Raw genomic sequence first — 18,789 nt, forward strand, 5'->3', positions numbered from 1 at the left:
AATGAATCAGCATATATGAATACAACTACTGTAAAGCTCTCCATTGACATCTGATCCCTCTATAGACGTTACACAGCCTTTAGCACATTTTAAATGATTTTCAATGATCAGTGAAAACCATGCTCCCACGAATAAACTCACAGATTCATCCTGGAGTACTGAGAATGCACAGGTTTACTTAAAATCCATTTTCCTTAATCCCTGTCGTTAATTGAAGCCATGACCGAGCTCTGAGCTGTATGCACGGTGCCTGCAAGCCATGGCAACAGGTCTGGTGAGACAGTATCTGCAATTACATGACTAATTATAGCATCAGTCCAAACTGCAGGTGAATTAGTGCCTGAAGTGTGAAAAGCAATCACTCAAAGTGGCAAATGGCAGGAGGGGCAGCTTGTCTCAGATGTGTTTAAATGAAACACCAACTATTTACAGGTCAAAACTCAGTCAGACATGTGGTCTATGCTGACAAATCAAAGAGAGAACAGATCATCACTGTCTGACAGCACTCAAAGACAAAAGCCGGTGTCATTTGCCACTAAGTTGCAAACGATGGCATAAAATCCTATGATATATTATACAAGGCGTCACGCTTCGAAATGAATTCCAAGGACACATCTTCTCCTAAAGTATACAATGTTAAATGACATGCTTCATGGTGCAAGCAGCAGCAGTTATCATCCAGCTGTTCCCAAAGGAGCTTTCTTCACGAGAAATCTTAGATCACAGTGCCCCCATCTGGTTGGCTCAAGCCAAACTTAAGCATTTAAAAAAATAAAAAATAAAAAAAATTCCTCAAAAATGAGGACTGTGCTGTAGCAATGAAGCATGATTATTGGACTCGATCTTGTATGGTGAAAAATCATCCACATGGGCCTGCCTGGATGGCTCGGGGAAAATGGGAGCTCTTCCCTCTCTCTGGGCAAGCTTAGAAAAGAAACAGACTGTGAGCTCATAGAAAGTAGTGCATATCTAAGCTCTTCCATCTTTTCACAGAACTTATTCTTCTGAGCAGCCGCCCATACATTTTCTCTGTATGCCCCAAAGACACACACACACACACACACAAGCTATTTGATTGTGAACGTCAAAGCCATCCATAAAGGTTGGTCTTGGCCTTGGCTTTGGAGGGAAAAGATGGGATACTTTATCCCGTAAAGGTTTTGTATTTCTCAGCCACTCGTCTCTGCTCGGCGCCATTCAGGCCGTGCTTTTTTCGAAGCATTAGGATTAAAATCTCCCTCTCCCATGACAGTGCCAAGAAAAATCTAAAAAAAGAATCTAAGAATTTGAGATGTCTGCCTCCGGGGGCTGTTTGTGCTTCACCTCAAAAAAACTGAGCCAATTTATGCTTGGTCCAACTTATTTCCATATATTACTTCAGTTCCATTTATGAAAAATGAGGCCAATTTTCTTACCTTGCTGTTCAGACGCAGTTGGGAGCTGCGAACTGAACAACCATGATCGCTCCTACTTGTATGAATATGCAATATATGTTTATGCAGATATGATTCCATGAAACAGCCAGAATTACAGAATACATTTACAGAATGGCCTATCAATGTGTAATCAAATGTAATGCATGCGTGCTGAATGAAATATGCATGACAAATTGGCCTTGGAGAATACAGAGCAGGCAGGTCCTCTGAACCTTTGCACAAGAGCTCATTGAAATTCCTTTCATTATGACTATGGCACTACAGGGAAACAGAGAATGAGAGGGAAAGACGAGGAGAAAGATAAGTATAATGATAGCAGGCAGAAAAAAACCTTGCCTCATATACTTGAATATCATTACAAATAATTGTGAAATTTCACTATTGAAAAAAAAAAGAAAAGAAAAAGAAACAAAGCAAACAAGATGAGCATTTATTCATTTTATTTACAAATGTTACTTCTTTCCTCTATGCCATTCAGTATGATATATATTCTCCATGTGGAAACCTCCATCTATCACTTAAATATATCTTGAAAGAACTCCAATAATTGATTCTCCCTGTTACAAATGAAAAGGCACATACACTTGACAAGAATACCTCGGTCGACAAACATGTTAACATCACAAAATTCAGCAGAATAGCAAGCATGAAAATGAGAAGATCCTGCAGTGTTCTCAGTGTCTCTAAAATCTCTCAGTGAAGGCCACAGGAAAGCTCTGTAATCTTATAGTCACTTTATTGCTCGACTAGTTTATTAGCTAAAACATTTAAAATCTACGGCGCATGCAGAACCCTTATACGCTATAGAGTTGCAATACTTAATATGATATAAACACATTAAAGTAGATAACATCTTTGTAAGCTTACCCTCTCAATCACACACTGTAAAAACACAAACAAGATTCTCATTAATGAGCCAAACGAGTCATAAATGGAAGTATTTCTGAGCCAAACGTCCCGGCATTATACCACGGCTTCACTGTTTTAGTTTAATTTTCACGGGTTGTTGTCACAAGTAGTCTCTTCGTCAATCTGCTGGAGTACAGCCATATCACATAGCAGTTGGCTGGCCAGCTAAAAGAAAATGAAAGGCAACAATACATTTTAAAAAAGAAGCCGGAGCAATACAGCCAAATACCGAGCATCATGATCAAACACTTACTTTTGAATCGCATGTAACAGGCGTTACAATAGAGTTGCTTGTTTCGTATTCTGACTTCAGCCCCAGCTTCCGACCCGCCGAGGTCAGACTTACAGTCGATACACTGAGGAGGTTTAAGAGAGGGGAAGAATTATTACTTACAACTACACCAAAGCGGCCAAATCCACAGACGGAGAGATGAGAAAAGACAGACCAAAAGCCTTTGATTGTATACACAGAAAGGGGGAAATGAAGGAAAGGGAACAATTTATATGGAGGGCACTAAACTTAAGAGGCTAAATTCCAGGCAGGATCAACAATGGAGATGAGTGTTGATAAAAAGAAAGACCGTTAGGAGTTAACTAGTTTGGCATTCAGATTTTTGGCACAGAAAAACTTTGCTCAGCTGTAAAGGGATCAGGACCTTGAGATTCACCAGAATTTTCCAGGTTAGTAATGAAAGACAAAGACTTTGAGGATCGGCCGGAGGCGTGCTGCAGATGTGCTCCAAGGCTGGCGGTCGCCCAACTCTCACCTTAAAACAGCCCAAATGATAACAGAGCCCAAGGGACTCGATGATCATGGCTGCTCCCTTTCCCAGTGCGGTGTCACAGAACGTACAGATTTTCTTGCCACTCACTGACCTGAATTACAGAACGTACAGCTGTGATTTGCGAGCTGAGCAGAACGCATGCATGAATGTTAACACACACCCACAAAACACATGTTCACACTGGTGTACAGCTGGGTTTAACTGGTCAATTATTTGTCTTAGTCATCGATTTTCAGAACATATTCAAGCAGGTGAAGCTACCCTAACCGTAAAGTAATGGCTAATAACTTATGGTACGTGAATATTTTACAAAACATTTCAGAGTAGACTGACAGAAGAAGAATGTCTATTATGAATGAAAACGAGCGTGACGATGAAATGAAACAGAGAACCTGCAGAAAGAGGCAGCGCATTAAAAACACTGGATATAGTTACATCACCTGTGGGACCTGAGATGGAGGGTGAACATTTGGGGCATGTCACTCAAAACAACACAACATCACATTATAGTACATATCCAAATCCCACTAAGCAACACTTCCCATCCACATTTATAGGTTAACAACACCCTTCGACCCCGTGTCCATAACCCAGTACACCAGTGACAGGTTAGAGGCTTGTTGGGAGCGTTAAGCGAAGCAGCACGGTCCACTTTACCTGCTCCGCTGCTGAGGGACGGACGCCTCAGATGTGGGCTCTGGAGAGATGGTGGGTGAAGGAGAGGACAGTGAAGGGGAAGGCGTTTGGCGGGACCAGTGGGAAGAGGGGGTGCCCGACCCGCCTCGGAGAGAGCCCACAGAATAAGAAGAGGGCAGAGTGGAGGAAGCGGGCCGCTGGGCCCCCGACCAGCCGGTGTAAGAGGAAGTGCTGCCAGAGAGGGCAGACTGAGGCCGAGTGTAGTTCTGGGCGTAAGTGTTGCTCCTGGGAGACCACGATGAGCGCCAGGAGTTGTAGGAGCCATCCAAGTTGTCGAGAGATTCGCCTCTGCAAAGCCAACCCATGCCACGCCCACGTTAGCGGGTTAGTAGACATTTAAACTGTCTGGGTACCAACTGTCCCAGCTGTGGCATTTGGTTTTTTTTTGTTTTTTTTTGTGCGACCCATTGTTGCCACATCGAGGTCAGACTGGTAGCCAGAGGATAAATGTTTTCATGGTTTCAGGTTTAAAAAGCCAACCACTGTTAAAAAACAGAGGCCAGATTTTCGGATTTGTTACTCTAGGCCGACTTTACCTGCGCATTGGCGGCATGTCGTTCTGTTTGCTGGTGGCAGTACTGGAGGGATTCTGGCGTATCCAGCTGCTGTCTGTCAGGAGTGAAGTTTTCTTCTTCATCTCGTTCAGGATCTGCTGCCTCTCCAGCTCGGCCTGCGTCAGGGGCAGCTGGCCCGCTCCACCGCCTGTCACTGCACCCAGAGTGGAGAGATTAATGAAATATGGTGCTTGGTAAAGTGGAAGGTTTGTGGATGTCAAAAATAGATCAGAAATGGTGAAGGAGAAATTTGGGGGAAAAAAAAATGGGATGGAGAGAATGAGAGTTTGATGATGTAGCTGCTTCATTTCCAAGTCTTATTATAAATAACTCTTCTGCAGCTGATTATTAGACGATTCCTTTCATCGCAGTTGCAGCACGGGAGAAAATATACATTAGATCTACTGACTTCAGTGAATTCATACCACAATCAATCACCTAATTGTTTTTGTGACGTGTCATTTTGCGGCGCCTCCAGGGTTAATCAAAAATCTGAAAAAGTTTCGATTTGGTGAAATGTCACAATTGATTGATTAGTTAATCAAGAAGTTCAAAATAGGAGCTGATTGCTTTCGAATTTAAATATCGAGGCAGCGCTTCGGGGGCCGAGCCCACCTCTCTCCGGCTCTCTGTATTTCATAGCGTTGAGGATGTTTCTCCTCTCGATCTCCAGCTCAGATGCTGCCCTCTCACTCTGGGCCTGCTTGTCATGCGCAACCCTCAACTGCCCTTCCAGCAGCCATTGAGCCATGCCTCCTGGCTGCGCATACAAACCTACAACCCACGTTTATTTGCAATAACACATACAGTATAAAACAAACGGAGTCATTTGTGTTACAGCCAAAAGGATCAGAAAGACCAAGAAATCTCACCTTTCTTCTGAGTCTTGTCCTCCTCATCAAGCTGGGGAGATGATTTGGATTTTGCCCTGTCAGAAAAAAAGAAAATTTATATTATTTAAACATTACATCATCAAACTGCACATTATTATAAGTTTTATAATAAATATTTACTAATTAATTGAGGCAAACTAAAGAACATGGGAGGACAGTCAGAAGGATTAATATTTTAACTTCAATTATCAAGAATTTGGAACTTTTGTATTGAGACAATGCCTTGATTTTTTTGGAACCCTTTCCTTTTCATGTGAACGGTATTATTTCTATAAATAAGTTATTTATTTATTTATTATTTAATAATCAAACAAAAACAGGATATTAAGTTATGCATCTACTGTAACACTAGCCAGTGTATCCATTTTTAGGTTGCACTAATACGTAAGCAACAAATTTTTCTTGTTCGCTGAAAGCTGGCAGGGATGTTTTGGCATTTGTTTGTGAGAAACTGCTTCAGCCAGGAACAAACTGTGTTGCCCAAATAATTCCTGATGCAAAAATTTCAGAAAAGTGAAAATGTGCAGCTAACGGGAAAACGAGACTTGCTATATCTTACATTATTCATTATATCATATATTGCAAGTATATTGCTCTAATAAATGTTAAATTAAGGAATGATAATTAAATTTTACCGTTGGGATATATAAATTGTAAACTATGCTCATTCCAAGCGAGTGTATGAGTATGGAGCAAGCGTATCGTATAAAATGTATGTGAAGAAAGAAATATCTGCAAACTCTCCTGCACTAACCTGTCTGTGAAGGACAGTGGAGGCTGGACATTGGCAAAGCCATGCGAGGCAGCAGGCCTTTGGTGAAGAGCAGTGTGCAGATGAAGATGTGTTAAGGGTGGACGACAGAGCACATGCAAACACATTAGTCGCAGCTACGTTAATGCGCAGACAGTAAAGCAGGTAATGATTTATCATGTGAGTGTGTTATTATCAGCGTAATGGACAGATGAGGACGACTGACCACGGCCTCTGCTGCCGCAGCTGCTCTGAGGCCCATTCCTGCTCTCTGCGCTGCTGCTCTGCAGCTTCCTGCCGCCTCCTCTCCTCCTCCCTCTCCTCCTCTCTCCTCTTCTGCCATCTCAGCTCCTCCGCCACCCTCCTCTTCCTCTCCTCTTCTTCCTCTCTTTCTTTCCTCTTCCTCTCCTCCTGGAGACGCTGCAGCTCTCGCTCCTCCTCCTCTCTCCTCCTCTTCTCCTCCGCCTGCCTTTGGCGCTCCTGCTCCTCATTCCTCTTTCTCTCTTCCTCTTCCCACAGAGTAGGAGTGAGCTGGCTGACTGGCATGAGGGGTGAGTGCGGGCCGACACCGTGGCTGTTCACCTCCAGGCTCCCAGGCTGACAGACAGACAGAAGAACAGAAAGGAGGAAACGTGAAGATGATGCTGTCAACTAATCTGACCCTAATTAACCGCCAAGAGGAAGTGCAACAAAAATGAAGTAACTCTTGTTATTCCCTGCGGTGAAACAACTGCTGAAAAGATAGCTATCCATATGAAGCCTGACCAGTGTGAATATCATTCACGTGACTGGACATTGTTCTGTTCTCGCTTTTACTCAGTCTTTCATGTGAAACAGACAGAAAAAACCAATCTAGCCACATAATTGCTGCGAAATTATAGCAATTTGGATCTACAATACTGTCAAAGCTCTTTGGATACATTTAGTGCCACGAGTCAGAGCTATTGCCACCTTGTTTTACTCTTCATCTGAGTGAGGCAGCAGGGTATAATTTATACATACTCAAATGCTCTGATTACCTCCTGTTTGTCAATGCTGCTGGCAATCTCCTGCTGTGCCTTCAACCACTCCTCCTGCAGCTTCTCCTGGTCGCGCTTATATTTCTCCTGAGTAGAGAAATAGGACAAGAGGTCAAAGGTCGGGCCATGTTAATGGCCTGCTGAAGATCACCAGTCACACCAGAACTGAGAGATCTGTACATTTAGTCTGTATAATATAGTAACATGGGACATTTTGGCATACCCAAACTATGGCAATTTTTCTCCTGATTTAATCCCCATATCAGGGAATCAGCTGTTTACACAGAATTTAGACTCGTGGCTGTGGCTGAACTGTGTTTGCTATACAAAAATATACAAATTATACAAAAGGTTTAGCCTCCTTATGCCAAAAAAAGCGATGCAAAAACTTTCAATTTACTATATCTGGGCCTCTCAAACTTAAGTTCTTTTATATCCATTCTGACACAAACAAAAAGACAACACAGGCCTTTTTAAAGAGATTGTAAAAATTCACGATGCAGTGAAGCAGAAGTAATAAATTAAAGAAGAAAAGATTTCATAGCTTATTTTCAGATAATTCTCACCTACATGTTACCTAAACTCCTGCACGTTGATAAAGCCTGAGAAGTTTGCCCTGGGCAGGACGTCTCGCTGGCACATCGTAAAATCAGGCCTTTTATCCAACAGGCAAATAGGACTGGAGGATTAATGCAGCTTGCCGGGTTACACCAGCGCTCTGCTCGGACACCTTTGATCTCCATCCAGAAATAGACAGCATGTTCTGACAGGGCTCTACTACATACGAGTTGGACACTGGACGGACGCTTTACGTTCAGCTACTTGAGCACCGTCCAAAGTTTTGTGTTTTGAACTCTTTTGGATGTAAGGAGTTTCACAGTGCCCCGGGCCTGCTTTCATTGTCAGGTGGGACCCAGAGAGTATTTCTAGATGGGTATTTCAGTATGTTTGGTATTTGATGCATTTTTAATATTGGATTCTACTGAGTGGTAAGCTCTTTTCGGTATACCTGTCTACACTTACAGTTGTCAAATGCACCAAATATACAAGTGTAATATGAGCCGTAAACATATTTTTTTAAAAGGGCCTTTGTCTCCACAACTTTTTATTTTAACTTTAATTATGTGTTGTTTTTTGCTTCCCTGAACGTCATGATTTCCTTACTTTCAGACCTAATTTGTGTATTTACGACAATTTGATGATTTCTGTCTGGATTGAAACAAATGGTCTAGAAATCATTTTAACAGAATACTATTACTAAAAGCAACAACACCTCTCAATTTCGACATCTGAACATTAAAGCCTTCATTTACTGCACAGCGGTCTTCTTAGACTGCAACATTTTTAGGTGGAAGCACCAAATAAACTGTGTAATGTGACATCATTGCTACATTGGTATATCTGTATGTACCTGTAGGAGACGCTCCTGTTCCTTCTGCCATTTCTCTTGTCTTCGGCGCTCCTCCTCTGGATCCCAGGACCAGCGGCTGGAGGAGGGAGTGATCGATGGAACAGGAATCTGGAGATAAAGGAGACAGAGCCATAAAGTAAACATACATGCTTGTACATCGACTCCTACAACCCGTTCAGGCTTGTCGAAGCAGCTGGTTCTTGTGCACCTCCACCTGGTTTTGATGGTGGTTTAAAAGTAAAACTCAAAATATACCTTCATCTGCTTTAGGAGTAACTCTGGTCTCTGGTCTTGTATTTGTTATATAAAGGCAACCGCATCACAGCAGCCGTCAGCTGATAATGTGGAATTGACAGGCCAAGTCAATTTTGTCTGCATAACCCACACACTTATCTCAGCAGGCTTTTTCCAATTTCTGCAACAAACAGCCCCCTCTGTCCTTCAACTCCCTGCGTGTTTCACTTTTCCATTTTTAAAGATTCATTCAAATGGCTGCTCCATGCATTCGCTGTGAAGTAATTTGGAGACTGAAGACTTCAAATCGAACCTGCCTAACTCTAACAGGAACTAGTAATGCATTCTATGTGAGGTGCTTCATAATTGATCTCTGAGCTGAGAACTTCTTTTGATGCAAATGCAGTCAATGTACTGAGAACACTACTCACATCTGGCATCATGGACTCTGGACCTCCTAGAAAAGAAAGCAAAAAATCTAGTCAATACTTCTGACATGCACAGGCAGAGCAATGAAACAAAATGTAGTCACACCAGTTAACCCCATGGCCACATGCCATATCAGCACAAAGCTGACCAGCTCATTCATTGTCTGCAATTTCACCCACTAGGACTTCTTGATTGACTGTGTCAACTCAAGAACACCCAGTGGTGGACATCTACATTTGATGCCATCACAATAGCCTCCAATAGGAGTATCAAGAGACATGGTGAGGATGAAAAAACCGAAAGAACACATGCATCCGTATCACGGGAAAGAGCCACAACATTACAGCTTAGCCCGCCTAACAAAAGCCAGAGGTAGGTAGCAAAAGGAAATGGTTCAACGACATGCAAAGCAAAGTGAAACGTGCAACCATGTGTTAAGCTGGAACACCACTCAGAAAGGCCACAAACACAGCAGGATTTTAGGATCTGTATTTGTGGTTGGTACACTGGCACTGTCTGACAGTCTGTGCAGCCTTTGGAGCTGAATATGTTGCTTTAACACACAATCACATCTGTCATATTGAAATTATTATAAAAATGCTCGATTGGTTTAATGGGAGGTTTTTGTGGGGACACTTCTCCAGAAGTTGGACAATTAGGCCACTTGACTGTCCCAGTTTCAACAGCATGTCAGTGTCCCAGGCTGTACCAAGTGAAGGTGAGGAGGCCACTGCACATTCAGCTCTGTTTACCACAGAGGTAGACCAGCGAACTGACACTGGACCCTGAGCCGCCTGAAGGAGGGAAGGGGCACAGCACAGGGGTTACCACATGAGATTGTCAAAGGAATAGCCCACCCCCCCCCCAAAAAAAAAGAAAAGCCAAGGAGCAGTCTGTTTGAATTATGACATGATTGATCAATGATCAGTGTTGATAATGTCCCTTATCCACTGAGCACAAAGATGTGGCTGATGAAAAAACAACGCATGCAAAAATCCCTTAGACATCTGAGGAATTCAGCGACACAAAAGCAAAGAGATCACAACCAATAAATATCCAGAAATAATGATTGTTACTTAGAAAGTTCCCCCCACCGTTTTCTTGGTCAGTGATTTTGCTCTTTATTTTTTTTATTTTTACCTTGTTCAAAAAACTCTGACCTCCGTTTTAAGTTTTTCAAAGATAGGGGTTCTGACTCTACATGAGAAATGGAAAACAAGATACAGTGAGGCAGAACAGAGGAAACAAACAAGTTTAACCAGGGGAGATACAACTTTATATTCCTATTACATGAATTACAAAAACAGAACATGTTGCTTAAGCTGTATTCTCATATAATGTATTATATGTTGGCAATATAAATTTCTGTCAGTACTATGTGCTTGTAAAAACCATTCTTCCATATCTGTCAACCTGCTCACTCTACCTACTGGTGCGCTGATGACAGAAATAGTCATCACGATCAATTTCGTAACCTTTCTGATTGTGTGCTCTGCTCTTTACCTTTGTTCCTCATGGTCACAGAGGCATCACGGAAACTTCCATTAACTCCGTTTGATGCCACGTCCTGCAGGAAGACATGGCAGGGTGTTTAATCATTAAAAAGAAAGGGCTGGACAGGGAACAATGATGGGATGGAGGCTAATCAAACCTGAGTCAACTTAACGGACTGTGTGTCACTTACAACGGCTGGCTTGGCGGGCGCCTCTTTGGACGTCGGCATTTCAGTGGAACTGCGCGAGGTGAAATCCAGGCTGGAGTTTGCAGTGTTTGGATCAGATGAACCTAGAAGTATCGGATGATCTGTACTGGTCAGATTGATGATCTTATGGCTTTTAAATGGCAGGGAAGGTTGTTGATCTCTGTCCCAGTCTGCGTGTAGACAATGCAGTGGCAAAAAATAGGATGTGCGGATGCACATGAAACCACACAATTTTGCACGTGTGTAGGTTATAGTAGTTTGGTATATGTGAAATCCAACATGTATAATATTATTATCTATTTGCGTGAAGAGCACTTAAAAGCAGGGAATAAGATTGCTGTTATCATGTTATAAGAACAGCAGGGAGTGACAGAGAAACCACCTTCCCCAGCCATGCAGCCTAGTAAAGCTCTCACAAACCAACACAGCGTTTCCAACAGGCTCACAAACACTGGACCTCTCCAAACTATTCTGGCCAGCACTGTGTGTTAGTTCAGTTCAGCTACTCTGGGTGGTTCATTACTTTTATAAGGTGATACTGACGTAGTTGGAATAAGTAAGCCTGTTATACTAACACTGTGAAAACACACTGGTAGGACCACAAACACTGCAGGGACAGACAGAGGAATGTTTATGAGACAGAAGAGGTAGTAAAAAGAAGGAAAAACTGAAGAAATACAAGAGAAAGGAAAGAATTTCATAAAAAAAAAAAAAAAAAACCTCAAAAGAAAACAAAAACTGAAAGGGCGACCTGGGGTGACCAGAAAGGTGCCATATAAATAAAGTGTTATTATTATTATTATTATTTAACTGGGGAAAAGAAAAACAGGAGGATAGTAGAATAGAAATAAAAGCCACAGACCTCATCATGATAATCATCATTAGATGGGGAATAAAAAGTTGGGTTTAAAAAGTTCCTTCATGATTTAGCTGTCATGAGATCAATCATGGATCATCTCACAATAGTTTATGCACCAGTTTAAAGTGTCCAAACTATTCAGCAATGCAAGCAGAAAAAGAAAGAAAGAAAACAACGAGAACACACTCACAAAGATGCACAGTATTTAGATGACTCACTGTTCTTGCCATGATGCCGAACATCCATGACGAGGCTCCCTTCCTGAAGAGCCTCTTCCATGCAGGACTTCCAGTCTGTGTAGCTCATTTCTGCCACCTGGCGTCCATTCACTGTCAGCACCTTGTCCCCGGCCTGGAGCCGGCACATCTCAGCCTGGCTGCCTGCTCGGGGGAAAAGGGACGGGCCATTAGCTGCATGACAGATGTCCCACTCCACTAATGCAGAGATATGGTTGGTTATCACTGTGAACTTGATAGCCGACAAGCTTTATTTTACTGATTGGGGGAAAAAAAGACAATAAAAAAATCACTGGGATGGATGATGAATGAGGCTTTATGAGAAATGATCTCAGCACAAACACCATGATTTTAGGTTTGTGGCCTGATACGACTCGGCAACAACGTTGAAGCAAAGGAAGGAAAGTTTTCTGAGAATGTCTGTGTTTTTAATTAGCACATGTTCAGTAGTATTTTATCAAGAATACTAATATTACTAAGATGAACACTATTAGTATTAACTTTGTATTTCATCTATTGATCTCAGGGACTCTTTTATGCAATAACAGGATTGCTGTTCGTTCTGTTGCTTTAAGCTGGTTTGGCTGCTCGTTCTGTTAAAGCGAATGCGGCCTTTATGCTGTTGCATCAGTGTTTTTCCTTCTTCGTGTTGCTTTGCCTGATTTCATGCCTCTTATATCAGCTGGTCCTGTGAGGAATCATCTCCTGTGTACTTTTATGTGGTTGTGGATTTTTGCGTCATGCCAGCTGGCTAACGCTGGGCATAACGCACAGGATGGTTTAACAGCGGCATGAATGAACAATCTTAAATTCAGACTGGAAATGTTTTTAAAAGTCAAATGTTCATGTGTTCTCGGGGAATGTGTGAGTTATGATTGCAGCATATATGGCGTGTTTCACACTGTAATGGGGCGTGTGTGGGTTGGGGTGGTCTCAGTAGAAAGAGAGGCTCAGGCCCAGCAGATCTGACCCAGATAAGTGCTGCCCTACATAGGCCTGGCAATGCCACTGAAATGGATCAGGAAACCTGCTGACGACTAACCAGCAGAGCCTGACTGTAAAATATAATAGTTTCCAATATTACCCCTGTACTGCATCTCTGGACACGTCCCTAAAAGTGAGCCATAGCCGTTGGATGTCTGATCCTTTTTTCCACTGGCCTTAACCGCTGGGAATGCTGGTTGGTTGTCAGATTGGCAGACTTTTCAGTGCGCAGTGAATAAAGCTGTACGTTTCACATCCCTCTGTTTTAGGGCATTACTCTCGGATGCTTTTGTGTTTACCTGACTGGATGGAGGTGACCCGCGCTCCGGTCGAGTCCCAGGCTGCCTGAAAGCCAAAGTCTCTGCTGCTGTTGGGCTTCTGGTTCAGGTTGATCCGCATCTCACAGTAGATATCCTGCGGACCGACACGCACCAGCAGAGTTGAGTAGAGAAGAACAGCAACACTTAGCAAACATGACGGAGCAGAGCTGAGTGCTTCTGACTTTCTATCGCTTTGGAAGAGAGTCAGATGTGTGTCAGTGTAAATACAGGCCTGCTCTGGCAAGAAAGCCCTTTGTTAATCATTTATGACTTGATTAAATGCCAACCTGTAGCTATATTTCAATTAAAAAAAAATGCACCACTCTATTGCTTGAGGTTGAAGCGATATAATCTTAATGACTCACTGAGCTTTACTGATTATTAATAGCAAAAAAAAACAAAACAGTCATTCATTGAACGTGCCATTGTCAGTCTTTAATAAAATTCCTGGAACAAAAACATGTAATGTTTTATAATGTTAGGTTCTTGTTTTCCAGTTACATGTGCTTTTTGTTCATGTAATAGTGGTGGCTATCATGTGCTTTTGTTTTGATATAACATGTTCCCGACTCCAACCGCCTACTTCCTGTCTTTGTTTGAATTTTCCCTCCATTTTTGTGAGCACACCTGATACCCCTTTGATGATTGCTTTGTGGGTATTTAAGCCTGGTTTGTCTATCAGTCACTGCCAGATTGTGCCGTTTCCTGAGCCGGTCCAGCATTGTTAGCTAAGTGTCTGACCTAAGCTTTTGAATTCTGTTTTGGGAACCTTCACCTTGGATATCGTTTGTTCGACTGTGCTGGAGAAAGATTAAAACCACGCTAAACTCTGGTGGGTCCTTCTCTACAGCAAACCTAACTTATAATGCTTTTTTTTTTTACCTGGCTGGTTTCTTTGGCTGCAGCAGGACTGATTGGAGCTTCACTCTTAGATGGAGGAGGGACATTTGAGAAGCTCTTAGTAGAGGTGATACTCTTTTTTGCAGTCTCATCCCATACGTCCCCTTCCTCCTCCTCCTCCTCATCTTCGCTGCTGTGGGACGAGCTGGAGTGGGCCTCGTCCTCAGAGGTCATGACCTGGTGATAGCGGCTCGGCACCAATGACTTCTTAGAAATGTCAGCTTCCCCGTTCACACGCTTGTGAGAGTCGTCCATCTGTGTCTGAGCGTAAAGAACAAGCTCATATAAAATATCTACTTCAAATCTATAAAATCTCCTTGAAAGGGGCAGCTGAGCTGGTGAATTTGTTGTTTCTTGAGGTGTCTGTGAAACTGTCTGAAGAGTTTTCAATCAATCCTGTAGATTATTTCCCCTGACACACTTAAAAATTATGTACTCCCTTTATTGTAACGTTAATGAAAGTGAAGAAGGCTGAAAATAGGAGCTCGAGTAGTTAATTAGCATGATAAAAGCCATTGCTTCATCCATTATTCACACTGTAATCAGATCGGACTGTTGGGTATCACTCATGTACTCAAAACAAATAACACCGTACCGGACCCAACATTTATCACTGTTCCCCCAAACTTCCGAACTACTCAGCTCTTCGTGCTACACTAGTTTTTGCTTAGTTGTAAAATTATGTGGTACTCACTGTAACAACTCTGGGAAGCGAGGTGATGCGCGAGGGTTGGGTCGGATAGGGCCTTGGTGCGACAACCGAGGTCAGACGAGTGCTATCCGATCTCTGGTAGCTCCTGGGGAGGGAGGCGGAAACCCGAGACACCGCGGGAGGTTTGGCCTCCATCGAGCTGAACTGTGGTTGCTGTTTGTGCCGAAAACTAGAGGAGGGGGCCTCCACCTCGCTCTCTGTGCGCAACAATGGGCGCTCCTTTTGTAGGGAGCTGGAAGAGGAGGCGGCAGTTGCAGTCACCTCTGTCTTGGCTGCTTGGGTGGGTGCAGAGAGTGGACTCCTCTGTGATAATGCAGCTCCTCGAGACTGGAAGGAGTTGCGGAGGGAGCTGTCGCTGGTGAGAGTGGTGGTCTTTATTGTGTCGCTGCTTGCAGGATTGTCCACAATGTCAACTTCCCGTGAGGTAGGAGGGGAAGCTGCCCTGCCGGTAGCTGGAGAAGCGGCGGGGGGTTCGCTCTCTTTTATAGAAGGCTCAGAGGGTTCAGAGGAATAGTAAGGAGTGTCAACAGTGTAGCTTCTGGCAGGAGGGTTTCTCCTACGAGGGGCGATGATGACAGGTCTATCAAATACGTCGTCGTCATCCAGGTAAGAGAGAGATCCCAGACGCCTGCCTCCTTTATTTTCTCTGTGGACAAGACAGGGGATGAGATAAATAGAAATGAAGTGGGCAGCATGGGATAAAATTAAAGATGAAGTTTGATGAGGGAGACAAGTACAGCATTGAGGTTACAGAAATTGAAATGAGGAGGACAGCGAGGGATGAGAAGAACAGAAACAGGAGCATTGGTTCAAAAGAAGAGGGAAGGGCCAAAAAAAAAAAGGCAGGGAGGTTGTAAGTCATACACTTTCACACAAACAGCTTCCTTCAAATTACCTGAGCAATGGGTTCTCCTCTGAGCGATAAAATGGGTTTAAAAGAGGAAGAATTTCAGTGTTTTTGTCTTTTCTTGTGTGTGTGACAAAATTCAAGTTTGAATCCTATAACTTTAAATCTACCAATACCATTACACATTATTCCATCATTAAGAAGGCACCTGACCAGGTGTGTTTTCACTCACCTCTCCTCTTGCAACTCCTTGAAGGTCTTGGACCTTCTGTTGCTGCCGTAGGTAATCTGCTCTATCTTGTCCCGCTCTTCTTTCTTTTTAACTATATCAGAGTTGACACTCCTGCGCCGGCTCTTCCATTTGTTCAGGTCCTGCAGGAAAAGTGAGCCCTCATCACTGCATGCATCGTTTCACCACAATTCAGCTCTGATCTTGATAAAACAGGCTGGTTTGCGTTTCATGTCTAACCGTCAGGTGACATCGAGTGGGGGAGAAAAAGAGAGAAAGAGTAGAAAGGGCTCCATTTGAAGGTGTTCTATTTGTGTGCTTTAGGCTCCTCCCGGCTCTGCTCCCCTGTGAATTGGGGACTGTGTGACCTAAATGCTGCTTTAAGACTCCATTATTTTGCCATGACACTAATCAGACCGCTGAGAGACACGACACTGTCATGTACATGTGGACAGCTTTTTATTAAACTTGACTATTCTACCTAAGTATCTGAACTTTTAATGAATCATTTGTGTTTGAAACCAGAACACCGATGCTCTTCTAGGAATAATCTCACTGTATCAGCCGTGTATATTACACAATAATATCATTTCACATTAGTTCGATTACTTGCATTTACAGTGTTTGGTGTTTCTCTCTGCAAACTCTGTGATTGGGAAATGAGGACAGTCCGCAGCCACAGGGCAGAGCTGCTCCAATCAGCGTGCTCTGTCTCTGAACAACTCTGCTTTCACCCTGCGGCCACCTGCATCACAACACCTGCTCTCCTGATGGCCACACAGATCCTAAAGATCGTGTGCTTATCTTTCACTTCAACCTTATCTGAGGTGGAAACCGAAACTTCTGTCTCGATCCTCCAGCAGCACTGTGCATGGGTTATACTCACCTCCTGCCACTTATCCTCACTCTCCTTTATCTGCTCACGGTACTTCTGGAGCTCTTCGAAGCGATTCTGTCGGACGATGGCGGAATCGTCCAGGATGTCACTTGTTGATTTACTCCTGTGGAGATTTATTAGCATATTGAGTTCAGAAGCAGAGTCGAGGTTTAGTTAAAAAAAAAAAAAAATCAAATTCCACTCCATGCACCACTTCATACTTTTGTGTCAGATATGCTGTGGGAAACATTACTCCAACAGTCAGAATACAGGCCAGCTTACACCTTCTATCCACTTATTTTTATGCCCACATTGGCTGCATTTAACCTTAATCCTGTAACCAAGCGTTAGTTTAAGTTAGTTTATGTAAGCTCAGCTGGTTAGTCATAAATATAACAGCCTTCCCGTTATGCAAAAGTCACTCAAAGCTCCAGCCTTTGGAAAAACACACTTTGTTTTTACTCACCTGTAAAGATTTTAAACACACCTCATAATGCCATCAGAGGATTTAAACCACTGCTTAGTCATAACTCTCTCTGGGATAACCTGCAGTTTAGGCAGATGATCCAGCGTATTGCTTTTGTTGCTCTGTCAATAGAGCTTTGTGGAGCGACCCCCACCCCCCCGAACTTGGCACTGTGCCAGACAATACACTTTGTTGTGTGTCAGCATTTAGCAGCAAGAGAGAGAGAGAACAGCGGCACAAAAAGCAAGAGGCAGCAGTGTGTGACTGTAAGAGGGCAGAGCAAATGCAAGCGTGCCACATTCCTGGGTGCCCATATCAACTCACCCGTCGTCACTCTCGCACATTTCACGCTGTCTAGGAAACCAGAAAGACAACATCATCATATTTCTGCAAAGTGAGTGAGTGTGGACTGATCAAAAGCAGAGACCGGCTACCGACTCGTAGACCTGGTCGTCTTCGGGCGTCAAGTGTATATAACACCGAGTAAAAACACGACTGTGTAAACTGAAGAGGATCACTTGTCACCGTGTAGGTAGCATGCTTACAGCGCAGTGTCACGTTTCCTTTCCCTGACATTTGACTGGGGAAGTGTGTGAACTTGTGTCTTGCTCCAAGACAATGCTGCCTTTCTGAAGGCTGCAATGTGATGTCACTGGAAAGATGGCGCTACATATGGATGTGAAGTAAATCCAGATGGGCTCGACTGAGGTTAAATGGCTGCTTTGTGAACGCTTGTGTGGATCTGATCATGTGCAGACACTGCAGTGCAGATTCGATAAGTTACGATGGAGTCGACGAGTTGCACCCTCTTTTCATGACTGTGGGGAATTTCTATAGCCTTTCATGTCGCCTTGACAGACAGGACTACATTAAACCGGGCTGGTCTGTGCAGTCAGCATGTTCAGGACTTTATGTTTGCGTGTTACTCAGGTTTTCAACACTCTTGTGCTGCTGCACTGTGAGAGTTCACACGTCAGTGAGGTTCCCTTCGCTCAGGAAAACAACACTGCCCTCAGGTCAGATCCATGTTACAGTAGGTGTTAGGTGAGGTCAACAAATGACCGGTCCAACGCAATTCATCACAAGAAGTCTCTTGTTTACTTTATTAAACAAGGGCATTCTTTTCCAATTCACAGGCAAACTCGGTCTGATAGGAGAAGAAACCAAAAAATAAAATGTAGAAATCAGGTCTGTTTCACAACAGTCATGAACCAAACAACCTGATGAATAATGCTGAAGAATTAAAGCTATTTTTCCTAACAAATCACACTCAAAAATACACGGCAGCCCTAGTTTTAATGCGCAGTCTGGACATTGACTCTGCATTTACATTCCATGTTTTTTAAAAGGCAAAATATACCGTATATCCATAATGTAGAAAACCATAATGTATTTATTTTCATTACAGTTTTTTTCCACTCTCAGATAACAAACTTTTATAAGAACAGAAATGTGTGAATTTCACTACATATAACTCACTGTGCTCCTGTTTAAAAACCAATCCAGTGAATGCAAAAGTCACAGATTAGCTTTGAAAAAT

General features: G+C 43.1%; 1 protein-coding gene across 1 annotated transcript in view; it reads right to left on the reverse strand.

Moving 5' to 3' along the window:
* Positions 1-1,859: 1,859 nt before the first annotated feature.
* lmo7a (LIM domain 7a) overlaps positions 1,860-18,789 on the reverse strand; it is a 44,828-nt gene continuing 27,898 nt past the window's right edge. The window contains exons 13-35 of the mRNA XM_029529906.1: positions 17,271-17,299; positions 16,793-16,904; positions 15,910-16,049; positions 14,813-15,476; positions 14,101-14,379; positions 13,198-13,312; positions 11,897-12,058; positions 10,802-10,989; positions 10,621-10,684; positions 10,258-10,308; positions 9,870-9,911; positions 9,120-9,145; positions 8,455-8,562; positions 7,044-7,130; positions 6,251-6,621; positions 6,028-6,084; positions 5,253-5,308; positions 4,996-5,154; positions 4,363-4,534; positions 3,788-4,114; positions 3,113-3,221; positions 2,599-2,701; positions 1,860-2,510 (exon numbers count right to left, since the gene is read on the reverse strand). Of these exons, the coding sequence (XP_029385766.1) occupies positions 2,488-2,510; positions 2,599-2,701; positions 3,113-3,221; positions 3,788-4,114; positions 4,363-4,534; positions 4,996-5,154; positions 5,253-5,308; positions 6,028-6,084; positions 6,251-6,621; positions 7,044-7,130; positions 8,455-8,562; positions 9,120-9,145; positions 9,870-9,911; positions 10,258-10,308; positions 10,621-10,684; positions 10,802-10,989; positions 11,897-12,058; positions 13,198-13,312; positions 14,101-14,379; positions 14,813-15,476; positions 15,910-16,049; positions 16,793-16,904; positions 17,271-17,299 (3,444 nt within the window). The 3' untranslated portion in view covers positions 1,860-2,487. The remainder of the gene's footprint in view (positions 2,511-2,598; positions 2,702-3,112; positions 3,222-3,787; positions 4,115-4,362; positions 4,535-4,995; positions 5,155-5,252; positions 5,309-6,027; positions 6,085-6,250; positions 6,622-7,043; positions 7,131-8,454; positions 8,563-9,119; positions 9,146-9,869; positions 9,912-10,257; positions 10,309-10,620; positions 10,685-10,801; positions 10,990-11,896; positions 12,059-13,197; positions 13,313-14,100; positions 14,380-14,812; positions 15,477-15,909; positions 16,050-16,792; positions 16,905-17,270; positions 17,300-18,789) is intronic.

The sequence above is a fragment of the Echeneis naucrates genome, chromosome 21 (assembly GCF_900963305.1).
Source record: "Echeneis naucrates chromosome 21, fEcheNa1.1, whole genome shotgun sequence".
NCBI lineage: Eukaryota > Metazoa > Chordata > Actinopteri > Carangiformes > Echeneidae > Echeneis > Echeneis naucrates.